Source organism: Electrona antarctica, assembly GCF_951216825.1.
Source record: "Electrona antarctica genome assembly, chromosome: 4".
In the NCBI taxonomy this organism is placed as follows: Eukaryota; Metazoa; Chordata; class Actinopteri; order Myctophiformes; family Myctophidae; genus Electrona; species Electrona antarctica.
The window spans coordinates 38,320,081-38,338,394 of NC_136809.1; the positions used below are offsets into that span (position 1 = coordinate 38,320,081).

Sequence of the window (18,314 nt, forward strand, 5' to 3'; positions counted from 1 at the left end):
GGCCATATTCACTCACTTTCACTTCCGTTTTCCCGGCTCGCAGACCTCCATTTTAAGAAACGGCTTATGTTAGTTAGCATTAGCTCACACTGTTTATCTTTCGCCAGAAACGTTAATATTTCAATCGCAATGCGTTGGAAAATCAGATCCGAACCTCGAATGGATGACCAAAACCACGGACAGCAATCCTATTTTAAATGGGACTCTATGGGATGTGCACGTTTCTTGGTGCTGGGGGTATGCAAGGTGTAGCCTAGTTAGTGTTAAAAGTAGATCACGTTTCTTGGTGCTGGGGGTATGCAAGGTGTAGCCTAGTTAGTGTTAAAAGTAGATCACGTTTCTTGGTGCTGGGGGTATGCAAGGTGTAGCCTAGTTAGTGTTAAAAGTAGATCACGTTTCTTGGTGCTGGGGGTATGCAAGGTGTAGCCTAGTTAGTGTTAAAAGTAGATCACGTTTCTTGGTGCTGGGGGTATGCAAGGTGTAGCCTAGTTAGTGTTAAAAGTAGATCACGTTTCTTGGTGTTGGGGGTATGCAAGGTGTAGCCTAGTTAGTGTTAAAAGTAGTTTTTCTGTGAAAACGTTTCATATTGATAAAGTACATTAATTCCGACAAAGGCAGACAATGGTTGGATTTGAATTGATGGAACACTCTGTCAAAGGCATCAAATGTGAAAAAACACACAAAAGCCAGAGTATGACCCCATCTGTCTGGAGTAGCCTCGGAAACCCAGACGTTTTGTTTCCTGGAAGAAAGAAAACGTCTGGGTAGTCTGGAGTGGAGATGAATGCATACAGAAGCATGCAGTAGACAAATTACGTTGAAAGGAAGAAGATCAAAGCAAGGCCATTACAATACAAAATTAAAGCGTGGACATAAGTCTGCCATTTGGATACATTTCTCAGTTGTTATTGACATAGATGGGAACAAATTGGACTTTGTTTAATAGTTGCTACAAAAAGTTCAAAGAGAAAGCACTTCTTGTTAACAAGATACAACAGTAATGAGATGCACTTTGATATGGAGATTCGGGCATAATAGACTTGTTGTTGCCGGGAAAAAAAGCTTTTTCAACAGCAGCTGATTTTATCATGGCTACTCTGTCCGTGGTTCTGAAACGGTCAAAGACTGTCTGTCTGTCTGTCTGTCTGTCTGTCTGTCTGTCTGTCTGTCTGTCTGTCTGTCTGTCTGTCTGTCTGTCTGTCTGTCTGTCTGTCTGTCCCCTTCTCCCCTCGCACAACTTTTGCTCGTGCATGTATCTTGTCTGCCTGCAGGTAGTATCTTTGGCCAGTAGGGGGTAGGGTACGATGGCTTCAACAGGTGTTTTATAAGCGTTGCTATACGACTCACCGAAGTCTGGAGTATCTCTCTTCAGGTCTTCCAGGAACACCACCTTCTTCCTCACCACACAGCCATAGTTATATCCTGGAACACAACACGCACGCACACGCACACGCACACGCACACACACACACACACACACACACACACGTCACACACACACACACACACACACAAACACACACCTCTTTTCAGCATTCAACAGCTACAAAATAGACCTGTTGGTTCCAGTCGTAGACTCAAGAATGAAAGTTAACGCTGAGTATTTTAGTGTGTGTGATGTCATCAGTGTGTGCACTGTGGTGACCTCTCACCTTTCTCCAGGCCGTCCATGACCTGCAGACTGATGATGTCACCTTTGTAGAAGGTGAGCAGCGAGCGATCGTCTGTCACAAAGTTACGCTCTGCTATCACGTAGTCAGAGTCCTGGGAAACAGCGGACACACACAAATACAACATTTTAACATAACCCTGTAACCAAGACCATGACAAATAAACTGTTTCCACAGAGTGGGGTCCCCCACTTTGAGAACCTCTGGCTTAATAAACTGTTTACACAGAGACGGGTCCCCCACTTTGAGAACCTCTGGCTTAATAAACTGTTTACACAGAGAGGGGTCCCCCACTTTGAGAACCTCTGGCTTAATAAACTGTTTACACAGAGAGGGGTCCCCCACTTTGAGAACCTCTGGCTTAAGAAACAGACGTGTACATGAAGTGTACAGTATGTCATGACTGAAACAATAAGGTTGCGTATAGGGATGTCCCGATACACTTTTTTCGTTCCCGATCCGATCCCGATACCACAATTTCTGTGTTAGCCGATACCAATACCGAATTCCGATACCAGAGAATAATATTTATAACAATAAAAAAGAAGAAGATTACTTATTTTATCTTGTGTTGTATAGCAGACTCCTCATTCAAATGTGCACTTGCAGTTTGGGCAACTCGAAAGCAAACTCCACATGCCCCAACATTTTATTTACCTGCCATATAGTGTCAACACCTTACCCCTGTGTCGGTGGTTAGACTGGCATATTCGCCGATACCGATATGACCCGATATGACCAAAAAGGGCCGATACCGATACTTTTCCGATACGATACAGTATCGGGACATCTCTAGTTGCGTATATACAAAGTGGCCGAAATGAGTTCTCAGACGGTGACCGGCATCTCCCTCCGGTTGAAGATGGATGGATGTTTGAACGTACCTTCTTGATCTCATTGATGAAGGTGTCGATGATGTGCTTGACCTGCGGAGCCTTGGCTGAGAACAGGATGAGCTTCTCATTGGTCAGGTTGAACTCCAGCATGTTCTCCGATGGGATGGTCACAAACAGGATGTCAGCGTAACTATGGAAACACAATGTATGGGAGCAACTATCAGGAAGAAGGACCAACAAGCATACCGTACAGGCAGAAACGTCTTAATGTATGGGAGCAACTATCAGGAAGAAGGAACAACAAGCATACCGTACGGGCAGAAACGTCTTAATGTATGGGAGCAACTATCAGGAAGAAGGAACAACAAGCATACCGTATGGGCAGAAACGTCTTAATGTATGGGAGCAACTATCAGGAAGAAGGAACAACAAGCATACCGTACGGGCAGAAACGTCTTAATGTATGGGAGCAACTATCAGGAAGAAGGAACAACAAGCATACCGTATGGGCAGAAACGTCTTAATGTATGGGAGCAACTATCAGGAAGAAGGAACAACAAGCATACCGTATGGGCAGAAACGTCTTAATGTATGGGAGCAACTATCAGGAAGAAGGAACAACAAGCATACGGTACGGGCAGAAATGTCTTAATGTATGGGAGCAACTATCAGGAAGAAGGACCAACAAGCATACCGTACGGCCAGAAACGTCTGATTTCCATATTTTAACTTTTGGTGTTTTTTCATAAATTAATGCAACAGTCTCTGACCTTTTTGAGGCAGCCTAGTATCTCAAGACAGACTGTTGATATTATATAATATTACATATTACCCCCCCCCCCCCACCCGCAAAAAAAGGAATGCACAACAACACAATTTGTTAAGTCAGCTTCTTTTAGAACTGAATCCAATTGTTTTGAATAACAATATTAAGAAGAAGAGTCACCAATCAGCCAAATAGGCTATAAAATAATAAAGCAGCAATCTCTCTCTACCTTTTAAATTAAATGTTTTCAAACGGCAGCCAACAAAACAAAAACAAAAAAGTAATATCTAATATTACAAAGTAAATAGTAATAATATTACTGTTTTGGCAGAGTAATAACAGAGTAATAACTTACTTACTCGTTACTGGGAAAAGTAATAATATTACAGTAATATGTAAATAGTAACTCGTTACTGCCCAACACTGCTCACACATAACCATAAACTCACCCGATATGCCCATGACTCAGATGTCCAGGGCCACAGATTTGACCACTATGCCCATATATGGTCTGACAGGAAAGAGATCTCCATATATGAGTAAATTGGTCGGATCTGTGGTGCAACCTCTAGTATTTCAAATAGGGCTTAAGTGGTTAATTCATAATGTACCCTTTTAGTCCACTTGCCAGAATATGAACCGTGGCATTTTGAGTACCGTAACGTTTTATGTTAGAAATGTTGAGTATGGGTCCCCAACATCTAGAAACTGGCGGATGCTAACTTGCATATGTTGAGCAATCTTCATAATTGCCATAATATGTGACCATACCATTAGCAATCTATATAAGGCAAAATCTTTCAAAATGTCATCATGCTTTAAGTGTGTCAAACTAGGGGGTTTTCTTGATGCTGAATCCATTCCAAGCATTAGTTTTGCACAAAAAACACTCCTTGGGCTAAAAAAAACGGCCAAAGGCATCATCTTAAATGTGATGAGGTCAGCACATTTGGGCAAGTGGATATGGCTGTGTTAGCATCCAACTTTCCACTCGGCACATAATTCACATGGCTCCTCAAAGATACACCTGCCAAGTTTGAAGTCAATCAGTCAGACGGTTCTCGAGATATGCGGTGGACACACGGAGGGACAGAATAGTCATGGTTTCCCCTTGCTGCCGACCCACCTGAAAAAGTTACATCGAGCCTCTGGATTGGAGGCGTGGCCCTGAGGACGGGCACACACAAAGAACTGCCTGCCCATGTTAGGCCCCTCCCTCTTTACCGTACGGAGGACGCACGGCTCCCCGTGAACCTTACAGGACGGCGGCGGCGGGGGCCCATGGAACATTGATTTCCAGAACGTCAGCGACTTAGACGTCATGGGACCACCGGTGGTCAAACACTCTATTGTTGTCTTTGTCCCCGTTAGTTTGGCATGAGATGCAACGTTGGAGTCCTCGCTCGTGATTGAGGGGACCTTCCGCTGATCAGTGTGCAGGAATGTTGGGGAGTTTCGTGAAGAGGTCACTCGATGACTGGCAGCTACGTTGGTGGGCTTGGGTTTAAAGAAGGCAAAGAGGCTGTCCTGTTGTGGCTTTGCAAGAGGTTTTGACGTTTTGCCTTTCTTTCCCTTTGGGATGACGGACTCCACCGTAAATGTTCTTTTCTTTCTGTTAAGGCTCCCCGCTGCTCCGAGCGGGTTCATGTTCTCTCTCCTCCTCTTTTCGGCCTCTTGTGATCCGGGCAACGGGTCATTAATGGCCTCAGTTTTAGCCGATTGTCGGTCCACCTTTGTGAGAAAGCGAGAGAGCTTTTGCTGTTTTCCTGCAAACTCTGGTAGGTGTCGAGTGCAGAGGGGAGGGGTCTGGGAGCTGGGAAGAAGCGTGCAGCTGAGCTCCCCCCAGACCGGACAATGGTCCGAACCCTCCACCTCAGGCATGATGTCTGCCGCCACAAGCTGCTCCGTGGCCAGTGAGCGGTCAGCAAATATATAGTCGATGCGAGTGCCGTAGTTGGTCTGCCGCGCCCCAGTGAGTGTGCACCAGTGAGTGAAAGCGCCAGAGCGAGTTGGGTGAAAATGACGAAATGTGTCCGCAAATTTTCCACCTTGGCTCGAATCTGATGAAGTCTCCCCCGACTCTTCCTCCTCCACACTTATGTTTTGTTTACTCTCATGGTGTAAAAAGCCATTCAGCCATTTTCTCCCAGGGTTCTCTTCAAAACCACCAGTATTGTCGGGGTCACAGTGGTCTATCGGTCGGTGGGCTATGTTCAGATCTCCTAACACAATGACGTGGCTTCCAGACTTCAGTAAAGCTTCGGCACGACACTGAAGCAACTTGTAGAAACGCATTTTGAAATGTTTTCGCTCTGGCTTTTCGGGGTTGCCTCGCGGGCAGTACACGTTAATTACAGTAACCGTTTGTGTTTGGTTTTGATATGCGGTTCTGTGCTGTGTGATCATGGCTCGTCCTTCGTTGTCCAAGAGCCGCAGCTCCTCTGCGAAGAACTCCTGATGGTCACCATAGCAGCCGACAGAGCCTTCACGGTTGGTCAGCGAGCCGCTGAGACCCTCTTCAGCGGCGAACGGCGTGGCGACATCCTTACAGTACGTAGCCACTCCCGCATAGCCGCTGCGTCCACGACTGAAGCTGAAATAGGAGCTGTATCCATCAACAATGGCACTTCTTTCGTCCAGTAGGTCTCTTGTCACCTTGGTCTCCTGTAAGCAGACAATATCTGCATCCAGTGAATCGAGAGCTTGTTTAATTCCTCCTTTAAACGTCCTGATGCCGTTTATGTTCCAAGTGACAATCTTCATTTCACACCTAAACTTTATTGCATTAATTGCAGGAGCAAAGATGCTCTGCAGGAGCAACGTACCCTGCAAGAGGCTTTTTAAAAATCTATCCCAGTCCCGCTAAAGGGGATGTGAATATGAAGGACCTTCAACAGTTTATTGGAACTACCATCATGGCTGCTCTCTCAAAGATTGAAGCTTTTCTCCAGGAAGATGTTTCTTCTCACTAACACTTAGCCAAAGTGGTGCAACTGTATAGTTGGCTACCGCCATGACATGGTGGGTAGACATTTTCAAACAACTCATACAATGGTGTTATAAAGGTCTGTGCCTGTTACCCCTGTTGGCAAATATGATGTCTAAATATGGACATCCTCCACCACACCACGGTGACATCATAGGAAAATGCCCAAATATGGATTTCTACAACACGGTGCTGACATCACAGAACAAATTATATAAAACACTCACAGCAGTCTATTATTCACACTGCTTTCATTGAGGTTAGCAAGTGTTAGTGCTCTGAGATGATTTAGTTCGTTGCTATCAACAATTGATTCATTGACACATTCTATGTGAAGACCTCGCGATGGAGGCCAGCAATGCCGGAGAGTTCGGCTGCACACTCCAAGAGCTGCGCTCTCTCATGGAGCTCAGAGGTGCTGAGGCTCTGAGCAAAGTCAAGGAAACATACGGGGACATTCACGAAGTCTGCAACCGGTTGAAGACGTCACCTACGGATGGTCTTAGTGGGCAGCCCGCAGACATTGAGAAGAGGAAAAAAGTGTTTGGGCGGAATTTAATAACGCCAAAGAAGCCAAAAACCTTTTTCCGGTTATTGTGGGAAGCACTTCAAGATGCAACTCTAATTATCCTCGAGGTGGCAGCCATAATTTCATTAGGACTTTCTTTTTATGTTCCTCCAAATTCCAATACAGAATATTGTGGAATCGCAGCTGGTGGCGTAGAGGATAATGGTGAGTCAGTGGCGGGCTGGATCGAGGGCACAGCCATCCTCCTATCCGTCGTCTTTGTGGTGTTTGTGACCGCTTTCGTCGACTGGAGGAAAGAGAGACAGTTCCGGGGGCTCCAGAGCAGCATAGAACGAGAGCAGAAATGTACTGTCGTCCGTCACGGACATGTCCTCCAGATCCCTGTTGCTGAGATAGTGGTTGGTGACATTGCTCACGCTAAATACGGTGACCTCTTACCTGCCGATGGCATCCTCATCCAGGGGAACGATCTAAAGATAGACGAGAGCTCTCTCACTGGAGAGTCGGACCATGTCAAGAAAACCCAGGAAAAGGATCCCTTCCTGCTGTCAGGAACCCATGTGATGGAGGGCTCAGGGAGGATGGTGGTCACTGCCGTTGGGGTCAACTCTCAGAGTGGAATCATCTTTACCTTGCTTGGATGTGCTGAGGATGACAATGAAGAGAAGCAGAAAAAGAAGCAAAAGAACAAGAAATGGGACGTATCAGTGGAAAACCACAAGAAAGACACCCAGAATGGTTCTTCTATGATGATGCAGCGTCTGAACGTTGATGAAGGGGCTGACACTGAGGACAAGAAGAAGGCCAACCTGCCAAAGAAGGAGAAGTCAATTCTCCAGGGCAAGCTTACCAAACTAGCTGTCCAGATTGGCAAAACAGGTCTGTTCATGTCAACCATCACTGTCATCATCTTGTTTTTGCGTTTTTTGGTGGACAGCTTCGGGATCCAGGGCTTACCCTGGCTGACTGAGTGCACACCGATCTATTTCCAGCTCTTTGTCAAGTTCCTCATCATCGGTGTGACTGTTTTGGTGGTGGCTGTGCCAGAGGGTTTGCCTCTAGCTGTCACCCTCTCCCTGGCTTACTCTGTCAAGAAAATGATGAGGGACAACAATTTGGTACGTCACCTGGATGCGTGTGAAACCATGGGCAATGCCACTGCCATCTGTTCTGACAAGACAGGCACACTCACCATGAACCTCATGACTGTGGTGCAGGTCTACATTGCAGAGGAACACCACAAGAACATCCCTGAACCTGAGAACATTCCCACCTCCACCTCAGAACTCCTGGCCCAGGGAATTGCGGTCAACTGCGCCTACACTTCCAAGATTATGTCTCCAGAAAAGGAAGGCGGTCTGCCGCGGCAGGTGGGTAACAAGACCGAATGTGCTTTGCTGGGCTTTGCCACCAACCTAGAGCTTGACTACCAGGCGATCCGCAATGAGATCCCAGAGGAGAAGCTGTACAAGGTATACACGTTCAACTCTGCACGCAAATCGATGAGCACAGTTCTGAAGAAGGCTGATGGCAGCTATCGCATGTTCAGCAAGGGAGCCTCAGAGATCCTGCTCAAGAAGTGCTCCACGATCCTGACTGCCAGTGGGGAGTCCACGGTATTACAGCCGCAAGACAGAGGCAACATTGTGGAGAATGTGATCGAGCCCATGGCCTCGGAGGGCCTGAGAACCATCTGCATGGCATACAGGGACTTTCCTGCCTCAGAGGGCGAGCCCAACTGGGACAATGAGAAAGACATACTGACTGGACTCACTTGCATCTGTGTCGTTGGCATTGAAGACCCTGTCCGACCAGAGGTCCCAGACGCCATCAAGAAGTGCCAGTCGGCGGGCATCACAGTACGGATGGTCACGGGAGACAACATCAATACAGCCCGAGCCATCGCCATCAAATGTGGCATTCTGGAGCCTGGTGATGACTTCCTGTGTTTGGAGGGTAACGACTTCAACAGGAGGATACGTAACAAGAGTGGCAAGATTGAGCAGCATCTCATAGACAAAATCTGGCCCAAGCTACGAGTACTGGCGCGTTCCTCACCTACGGACAAGCACACTTTAGTCAAAGGGATCATTGACAGCACAGCATTGGAACAGCGGCAGGTGGTGGCAGTAACGGGCGACGGCACAAACGACGCGCCCGCCTTGAAGAAAGCCGACGTCGGGTTCGCCATGGGCTTGGCCGGCACAGACGTTGCTAAAGAGGCCTCCGACATCATCCTGATCGACGACAACTTCTCCAGCATCGTCAAGGCCGTCATGTGGGGCCGAAATGTCTATGACAGCATCTCCAAGTTCCTCCAGTTTCAGCTGACGGTGAATGTGGTCGCCGTCATCGTCGCCTTCACCGGGGCCTGCATCACGCAGGACTCTCCGCTGAAAGCGGTCCAGATGCTGTGGGTCAACCTGATCATGGACAGCTTGGCGTCCCTGGCCCTGGCCACCGAACCCCCCACGGAGGCCCTGTTGCTGAGGAAGCCCTACGGCCGCGACAAGCCCCTCATCTCCCGTCGGATGATGAAGAACATCCTGGGACAGGCAGCCTACCAGCTCGTCATCATCTTCACACTGCTCTTCGCCGGCGACACGCTCTTTGACATTAAGAGCGGGAGGGACGCAGCTCTCCACTCCCCGCCCTCGCAGCACTACACCATCGTCTTCAACACCTTCGTCCTGATGCAGCTCTTCAACGAGATCAATGCCCGCAAGATCCACGGCGAGAGGAACGTCTTCGCAGGGATCCTCAACAACGTGATCTTCTGTGCCATCCTCCTCGGCACCTTCGTCGTCCAGGTGATCATCGTGCAGTGGGGCGGGGAGCCATTCAGCTGCGTGGGCCTGTCTGTGGCCCAGTGGCTGTGGTGCACACTCCTGGGCATGGGGAGTCTGCTGTGGGGCCAGGTGCTCGCCTCCATCCCCACTGGCTCTCTGTGGTTCCTCAAGACGGCGGGCCACGGCACCAAGAAGGAGGAGATCCCCGACGAGGAGCTGGAGGACATGGACGACACAGAGATCGACCACTCCGAGCGAGAGCTCCGCCATGGTCAGGTCCTCTGGTTCAGAGGGCTCACCCGCGTCCGGACCCAGATCCGGGTGGTGAACGCGTTCCGTACCTACGAGAGGACGGGGACACATGCGCCACGGACCTCCATCCATAACTTCATGAGCGATCCGGACTTCCGGATAGAAGACTCAGAGCCTCACATGGACGATATTGGTACTAAGGATGATTTCCCCAGCACCATGTCCACCAAACCGTTCCCTGTGACTGTTGATGGGGCTACAAATTGAGTGCAAATTGAAATCAATGTTAATGTTATGAACGTAGAATAGGGATGCTCAGGTTCATGTTGGTTAAAGGGAGTTTAACCAACATGGCCAACAATTAGGCAAGGTTTCAGCCCCCAAACATGATGTCACAGGGACATACAAAAGCAAACATAAAAAGTCCATAGAATTGGCTGCCAAAAAGCTATGCACTATGCAGGTACACTGTTGATTTTTACTTATTTTTATTCACTGCCATGCACGTTACGGGACATGAATGTAGTGCATGTGTTACAAATATTATAAGTCCATAGACGTGGCTGCCACGTGACATCACGACAGTCATGTTTAGTGCTCTAAACAAACATGAAAAGTCCATAGACTTGGTTGCCATTCGATTTTCATTAAACATGCTCAAAACAAACTTGGCTGCCATATGATGTAATGTCAAAAGAGGTGCTAGCACCCTCAAAAAGTAATAAAATAAAACAATGTGTGCACACAAGAGATTTGGTGTTCATTAGTCATGTGGTTTGAGAGATTAGCTCTAGACACACAGACAAACGAGTCTCTTACGTCTACTCCTGCAGATATTTTTCTTCATCTTTGTCCGTAAGACTCCTTTCACCGGCATAAATGACTTATGACTGATTTGTTTTACAGTAGAGTACTGGGAAAAACACAGAAGGATTGCATTTTCTAAGAATAAGTGCAGAGGAACACTCACTAAAGAAAAATCTAATATATATACACCAGACAGTGGTTCTCAACCTAAGGGGCGGGACCCCACATGATTTTGGGGGGTCCCCAGATGACAGTAAAGTGACAATTTATGGACTTTTAAGACCTTTTTAATACCTACAAAAAATAAATGAAACACCATTACTGCATCTATAAAGTAATCAATTATATACTATAATAAAATAATCACACCCATGTGAAGTGAGGGATGTTCTTTTCTCTTAACATCATCATGATGTAAAATATACATTTGCTCAGACACTATGGTGTAAAAATTGTCCATTTATTGGCAATGGGAATTTAATGTTTATGTAGGACAAATTTTGTGCACACACACCAAGAGCTGGATATACTGTAGGAGTGGCTAGCGCCCCTCAAAAACTGGTCAAACATTAGCCACAAGAAAGAGGCAAACATTGCCTCAAACAATGCCTAGATTGAGCTTGAGCTTGTAGATCTGCTATTTTCACAATATATGGAACGCTTCAACTCCTACAATTCCAAGTGCTTGTCAGGGTGGGGGGTCCACAGTTCAAACATGAACTGGGATTCAAACAAGAACTGGGGCTGTGACTGGCCGGTCACAGCCTGAAAAGGTGGAGAACCACTGATATAAAACAGAACAATGTTTACAAATAGGTATAAAAAAGAACGGCGTACATACGTATATGCCCGTAACACTCTGAAGTAGTCTGAGGCTGCAGCGCCGCTCTTGACTGTCTTCAGCAGCTTGATGCCACTGTGAGACACGGACAGGACCTGGACACCTGTCCCCACACTGCCCTGCACGCACGCACGCACGCACGCACGCACGCACGCACGCACATAAACACACACACACACACACACACACACACACACACACACACACACACACACACACACACACACACACACACACACACACACACACGTACGTAAGTATTACTATGTAATATTTACTCAACGTTTTAGGACAGTGTTTTTTATAAATGACAACTCTCTTTTGTTGTTGTCGCTATTTCTAACCCTGACTAAACTCTGTCTCACACGGAGAAAAAAAAGACGATCTACAAGCTCACAACAACGCGTCACAATGCACCGGGTTGTTAGCTTGTAAATCAGCTATTTTCAGTGCACGACTATGGCACGCAAGTATAAATCATCTTTTCTTCTGGGGGTCCCTGGCACGAAGAAAGTTATGGGGGGACCGTGGCCATATACAGTACATATAATTTTGGGGGTCCTTGACACGTAAAAGTGTGAGAACCAATGCTGTAAACACTCAGCTCACCGAGGCAGGAAACAGACGAGAGAAGTAGATCTCCCAGGTCTCTCTGGCCGCAGTGACGATGATCTTCTTCACCTCCTCCACTGGCTCTGTGTTCTGTTGAACTCCATGTTTAGCTAACGCACACGCACGTGCACACACACACACACACACACACACACACACACACACACACACACACACACACACACACACACACACACACACACACACGTCATACCATGTTTAAACGTCGGTGCTTATAGGAAGTGTAGATGCATCTTGAATACAAACATCTATTTGACCTACCAAACAAAGACTTCATTTTCTGCCTTTCGTCCTGGGTGATGCGAACACATGCCATCGATAGAGTGTCGTTCACTATCTGGAGGAGAGGAGAGGAGAGGAGAGGAGAGGAGAGGAGAGGAGAGGAGAGGAGAGGAGAGGAGAGGAGAGGAGAGGAGAGGAGAGGAGAGGAGAGGAGAGGAGAGGAGACTGTTTCTGTGACCGGTGTAACTTGCAGTACAATAAGAATAAATTAAACCTTGAACGAGAGATAATTTATGAACATTGATAGGTAAATTATTATCCACCTTTACATTCATATCATAATCCTTAATAATGTACCTGTTTGAAAATGAGGTCAAGCACCAGAGGATGGTTGAAACTGTCTTTGGGATAAAACACCTGGAGATGAGAAAACAGTCACTTTACTGTAGCATGACAATCGTGTGTGTGCGCGGCGTGCGTGCGTGCGTGTATGCACATGCGTGCGTACGTGCGTGCATGCGTGTGTGTGCGCGGCATGTGCTTGTGTGCGTGTGTGTGTGCGTGCACTATACCTCCTTCCTGAGCAGGATCCTCCAGGGAACGTTGGTGTAGGTGTAATGCTCCTCGTTGGTGCTCTGGTGAAGTTGTGTCTGGATGCTCTCTGTCTCCACTGGGAGCTCTCTGGGAACTGCAACCCCCATTGATCACAATAATATCCATGTAACATCTCCATTCATATATAAATATATATATAATTCTGTGCGATGATAACCTGCATTAGTATGCAGGAGAGAATGCCTTTGAATGTCTTTGAATGTGTGGTAAATTAAGTAATTAAAGCTAATAATTCGAAACAATGCATATTATTGAAGTGCTTTATTCAGTGGAATTTATGGCCCAAAATGTTTCAACTGCACGAACCTGCAACATAACCACTTAAGCCCTATTTTATATCAAACATGTGCCAGGACATGCATGGAAACCTCGCGTATAACAAACAAAACAAAACAAAACATTCGCACCAAATTCATACCAAAGCTTACAAAAGCTGACGAGTGGTGACGAGCGTCAACAGCGTGAATTAACGCAGGAATGGCCCTGGCTGGATGCATATTAGCAACGGTCCATTGTAGTAGTAGTAGTAGAGGTGTAGGCATACTGTCAGATGTTCTGAAGCAGTCCAAACCATTTACAATCAATTTTCAATTTAGGCACACTCTTAATCCAGAGCGACTTGCAGTAAACAAGGAAAACACAATGTAATACATCAAATGCATACTAGTGTCATCTAGGATCATAGGTAATGCAATAACCTAAACAGTAGAATATCCAAAAAAGGAGATGGTTTGGGTACCAGTGGCTGATGGATTCATGAACAAAACTAGATAAAGTGCCCCTCGGGGCACAGGTCTCCACCAGGGCAGGTCAGGTTGTGGCCTCCTGGTGGCGCTTTAATAGGCCAATGTGAAAAGGGTGCCATTTCTTCTTACGCCTTGGATGGGAATTGGATGATTTGAGGCATTTTGTTCAAAAAATGTGTTTTGCAAAAATCCACCTAATCCACCTAATCCGCTATAACAGGCCAATGTGAAAAGGGTGGGATATATTTCTCAGCCTAGTAGGAAAGTCCGTGAAATATTTCACATAAATTGCACGCTGCGTTCATGATTTGAGGCTTTTTTTTCTAAACGGGCCAATCCTGCAAACTTATGTTAGCCAATTAGGATGGAATATGAAATATCGGACAGATCCGTCTTGAACACATGACTATAGAGATAGTGTGTAGCGATTTGCGGGATTTTTGGACAGAGTAATATCAAAAAATGTGTTTTACAAAAGTCGGCCTCCTGGTGGCGCTATAACAGGCCGTTCTGGAAAATTTGTGGCAGAAGTTCATCGTTGGCATCCAGGGAGTGTGTATGCAAAATTTGGCATGCACACGCACGCACGCACGCACACACGGAGTGCAAAACATAGTCTATTTTACAGAGACAATTACAACAGAGACAATTACAGAGGTGACCTCTGCGAGGACATGCATATGACAACACTGCATAGAATAAAATGTGGTATATATTTGGTATATATTGTGTGGGTTAATAGTAGTCATACGTATGCTCCACTGGATTAAAAAAAGATATGTACACAGTACACCCCTGGTTGTTTCCTACATGTCTTCACAGTCTTGGTATGAGTGAGTTATGTACTTGTATAGTCTGTGTGTGTCTGGTTCCCTGTCTTACATCTCTGGAACGAAGCACTTTGTTCCTGCCTGACCTTTGCCTGTTATTTAGACTTTCGATTCCTGCCTGTTCCTGTGTTGGAATGCTTTACTGTTCCTGTGTTGGAATGCTTTACTGTTCCTGTGTTGGAATGCTTTACTGTTCCTGTGTTGGAATGCTTTACTGCCACACAATTTCGTAAGCCCTGTCCCTCGAGGATTTAGTTTTTATGCACCACAAATCTGGAACAAACTCCCAGAAAACTGCAGGTCTGCAGAATGCCACTCAAAAACACAAGTAAAGACCTTTCTGTTTGCCGCTGCCTATGCGGCAATGTATAGGTATCAGTATATACATTTTTTGTCTCCACCAGGCCGAAGGCATGGGGAGAGAGTATGTTTTGCACTCCGTCCGTGTGTGTGTGTGTCTGTCCTTCCTTCCTTCCTTCCTTCCTTCCTTCCTTCCTTCCGTCCTTCCGTCCGTCCGTTATCAGCTAATCTCCGGTACCGTTGGCCCGATCCATGCCAAACTGTGCACACACACTCCATGGATGCCAACGATGAACCTCTGCCCCAAATATTCCTCAACGGCCTGTTATAGCGCCACCATGAGGCCGATTTAGGCAAAACACATTTCTGTAGATTACCCGTACAGATTTTATCCATACATCACACAATTCGGTATACACTATCTCCATAGTCATGTGATCAACACGGATTTGCACCATTTCCCATCTTCCATCCTGATTGGCTAATATTGGCTTCCAAAGCTCACATGAATGGTCCGTTTCGAACAAAATGCCACAAATCACAAAAACAGTGTGCAATTTCCGCGAAATTATACACGCACATTTCCACTAGGCCGAGGACGACATGCCACTCATTATTTTCCAAATCAGCCTCATGGTGGCGCTATAACAGGCCAATTCCTGTTTTTAGCTATAACTGCATCAATCTGTATACAACTTATGTATGCGCACTCCCTAGAGGCCATGGAAAAACATTTTCCCTGCATCCCTCCACATCTGCCGGTTATAGCGCCACCATGAGGCCGATTTCTGCTAAACACATTGCTTATGTTAGTCGCACAGATTTCATCCAAATCTCACGCAAATCGGTACACACGATCTCTGTAGTCATGTGATCAAGACGAGTCTGTTGGATTTCTCAGATTCTACACTGATTGGCTAACATTGCCTTCCAAAGTTTTCAGGAGTGGCCTGTTTCGTTCAAAATGCTGCACATGTCCTGCTCATCCAGAATTCTATCCTCAGAGATGCTATGGGTGATCTGGCTCTGCATTTCCTCAACAAAATGAAGAAAATTGTTGCAAAAAACAAACAAACAAAAAAACATGTTTATATTACTCCTAAACAATTTGCCAAACATCACACACAGTCCTATCCTCCTGGTGGAGACCTGTGCCCAGAAGGGCACTTTTTCTAGTTGTGTTTCCTTTGCTTGATCTTCTGTGTAAAGCACACTGAATTGCCTTGTTAATTGTGTTATAGGAATAAAACTGCGTTGCCTTTGTATGAGTTCTGTCTCATACTCAGCCAGTGTATAGTCGTCTGCTTACCTGCCTCCCATCTCTGGAAGCACTTTCTTGCATCCTGACCCTTTTTGAGTTGTTTGCCTGTGTTGGATTGATTTCCTGACCCACAATCTTGTAAGCCTTGTTTGTCCCTCCTGTTTGTGTTATTAAATGTATTGCTCAGCCTCTGACGTCTTTATTTGGGTCCTGTGTCGTGCATTGTCACATTTACAGCATTCCCATTGTTGTAAATAACATTACAAGACATAAACGCACATGATACATAACTAATCTGCATAATTAATTTAGGTAGTGCATTCTATGTATCTAAAGTGCATAATAAAACAAGAGTAATTTATGTATGTGTGAAGAGAGTCCATAAAACACAGCTCAATCAGTCTGTGCTGTGGCAACAGACTTAGCTCTTATTGAGCAGTGTGCCTGCATGCCTGCCTGCATGCTGCTAGATAAACACGTACTGTTCAGAAGTCTGACTCTGGTTGGTGGTGTTGCTCCTGATGCTCATGTATGGTTTGCCTGGTCGTGGGTGTAACAGTGGTTTGAACAGACCATGGCTATGGCAGTTTTATTGCGTGAACAAATCGTATGTGCAATCCACTTATTTTATTAATACTGTATTACGTTATGGTATTACTGTACCACAAGTTAGAATAGAATATGAGAAATAAACTTTGTGAGGGCCATTTTCCTGGTCCTCACAAGAAAAAACAATATCGTTTCATGGTTGAAATATGTTTTTTTTTCAGAGATGCGTTTACAACTTGAAAAAGATCCCGGTGGGGGTTAGTGTTAGGATCAGGCCCTTCGATTTAGGGTTAGATTTATACTGTGTGCTGGTGTCAGTTTGTAGATCTGCAATCTTTTTGGCTATTGTTCGGCTAATTTCAATGCCGTCCTGAAATCATTAGAGGTCCTCACAAGTATAGTAATACAAATGTGTGTGTGTGTGTGTGTGTGTGTGTGTGTGCGTGCGTGCGTGCGTGCGTGCGTGTACTGTACGTACCTGGAGCAGGTATGGGGACAGGGCGTTCCGGTCCTTTCTTCTGGCGAGTCTGGGTTTTGAAGTGTGTCTGTTTCGCAGCAGGTTTCGCGGCAGGTTTCGCGTCAGGTTTCGGGGGAGGAGGTTGTGTAGGACGTTTGGGCTGCAGGCAGAGACACAGTCAGGCCTAGTTCACACCTACACAACAAATGTTCGGTCCGTGTGTGATGCCCGATTGCTTTTTGATTGCTGCTCCAATTCATTTTCAATGGGAGTCACATGGTTTGACCAAACATTTTTGTTTGATGAGGGGGGAGCAATCAGCCATCAGCGATCAAACACAAATGTTTGATCAAACCATGTGACTCCCATTGGAAAAGCATTGTGGTGGCCCAAAAAAACAAAAAAAACGACCAAACATTGCTTGATTGGTGTTTGGTACGTGTGAATGAGGCCTTACTGTTAGTCACTCAGAGGATAACCCACCAGATGCGTTGCGACACAATACATTGTGAGCTTTCAGCATACAACCAAGTGTAAAATCAGGCATTACGATGCCATCATTCAAAAGGCTGACTAAAACTAAATCAAAATGTGCGTGCGTGCGTGCGTGCGTGCGTGCGTGCGTGCGTGCGTGTGTACCTGTGGAGCAGGAGGGTTGTCCATCTGGGGTTTCAGGATCTGTAGGGCTTCATCACGAGGCGTCTGCTTCTTTTTAAACTTACCCTCTGGTCTCCTGTACAGATTCACACAAGTCTCACACTTTAATAACAAATGATTAATGAAGGTTAATGTAACTTTGTTAAACATGTAATCTGATAGGTTGATAGGTATGGTATCATAGCCATATCCCATGGTGAAATTGTCTTTGTACACTTCTATATCACTCTATATCAGAAACACATGGCCAGCGAATGCTACAGTCAAAATATTGTACAGCCTGCATACTGAGTGAGTGACACCCACAGCCACAGCACTAGTAGAGCAAATAGAGGGAGCAACCATCATCTGGTACCACCCACATTTTGAACAAACATGGGAGATTGGTCATTCTACTAGCTAGTCTGCCACAAAATGTGTTTGTCCTTAATGTCCTAGGCCTTATTATGGTATAGTAGTACAAGCATATCGTTGTAGTTGAGCTCACCTCTTGCCAGGTGGCAGAACTTCTGGTGGTGGAGGCGGTGAGTTATATCTGGTGATGATTTCTTTATAAGAAAGTCAAGCA

General features: G+C 45.9%; 3 protein-coding genes across 3 annotated transcripts in view; 1 reads left to right on the forward strand and 2 right to left on the reverse strand.

Moving 5' to 3' along the window:
* Positions 1 to 18,314, reverse strand: part of myo15ab (myosin XVAb) — a gene marked incomplete at both ends in the record, with an annotated part of 114,245 nt that overhangs the window by 16,439 nt on the left and 79,492 nt on the right. The window contains 11 exons of the mRNA XM_079498423.1: positions 1,348 to 1,422; positions 1,653 to 1,764; positions 2,555 to 2,696; positions 11,477 to 11,595; positions 12,086 to 12,198; positions 12,371 to 12,446; positions 12,689 to 12,748; positions 12,904 to 13,019; positions 17,111 to 17,249; positions 17,729 to 17,822; positions 18,234 to 18,294. Coding sequence (XP_079354549.1) covers positions 1,348 to 1,422; positions 1,653 to 1,764; positions 2,555 to 2,696; positions 11,477 to 11,595; positions 12,086 to 12,198; positions 12,371 to 12,446; positions 12,689 to 12,748; positions 12,904 to 13,019; positions 17,111 to 17,249; positions 17,729 to 17,822; positions 18,234 to 18,294 — 1,107 coding nt within the window. The remainder of the gene's footprint in view (positions 1 to 1,347; positions 1,423 to 1,652; positions 1,765 to 2,554; positions 2,697 to 11,476; positions 11,596 to 12,085; positions 12,199 to 12,370; positions 12,447 to 12,688; positions 12,749 to 12,903; positions 13,020 to 17,110; positions 17,250 to 17,728; positions 17,823 to 18,233; positions 18,295 to 18,314) is intronic.
* On the reverse strand, positions 4,371 to 6,035 carry LOC306922104 (DNA-(apurinic or apyrimidinic site) endonuclease 2-like; the record flags this gene model as incomplete). Its single annotated transcript, XM_079499497.1, has 1 exon — positions 4,371 to 6,035. One exon carries the CDS (start codon positions 6,033 to 6,035, stop codon positions 4,371 to 4,373), a length of 1,665 nt encoding a protein of 554 aa, XP_079355623.1.
* LOC306922105 (plasma membrane calcium-transporting ATPase 1-like) lies at positions 6,604 to 10,095 on the forward strand (the record flags this gene model as incomplete). Its single annotated transcript, XM_079499498.1, has 1 exon — positions 6,604 to 10,095. The coding sequence occupies one exon, from the start codon at positions 6,604 to 6,606 to the stop codon at positions 10,093 to 10,095; it is 3,492 nt and encodes a 1,163-aa protein (XP_079355624.1).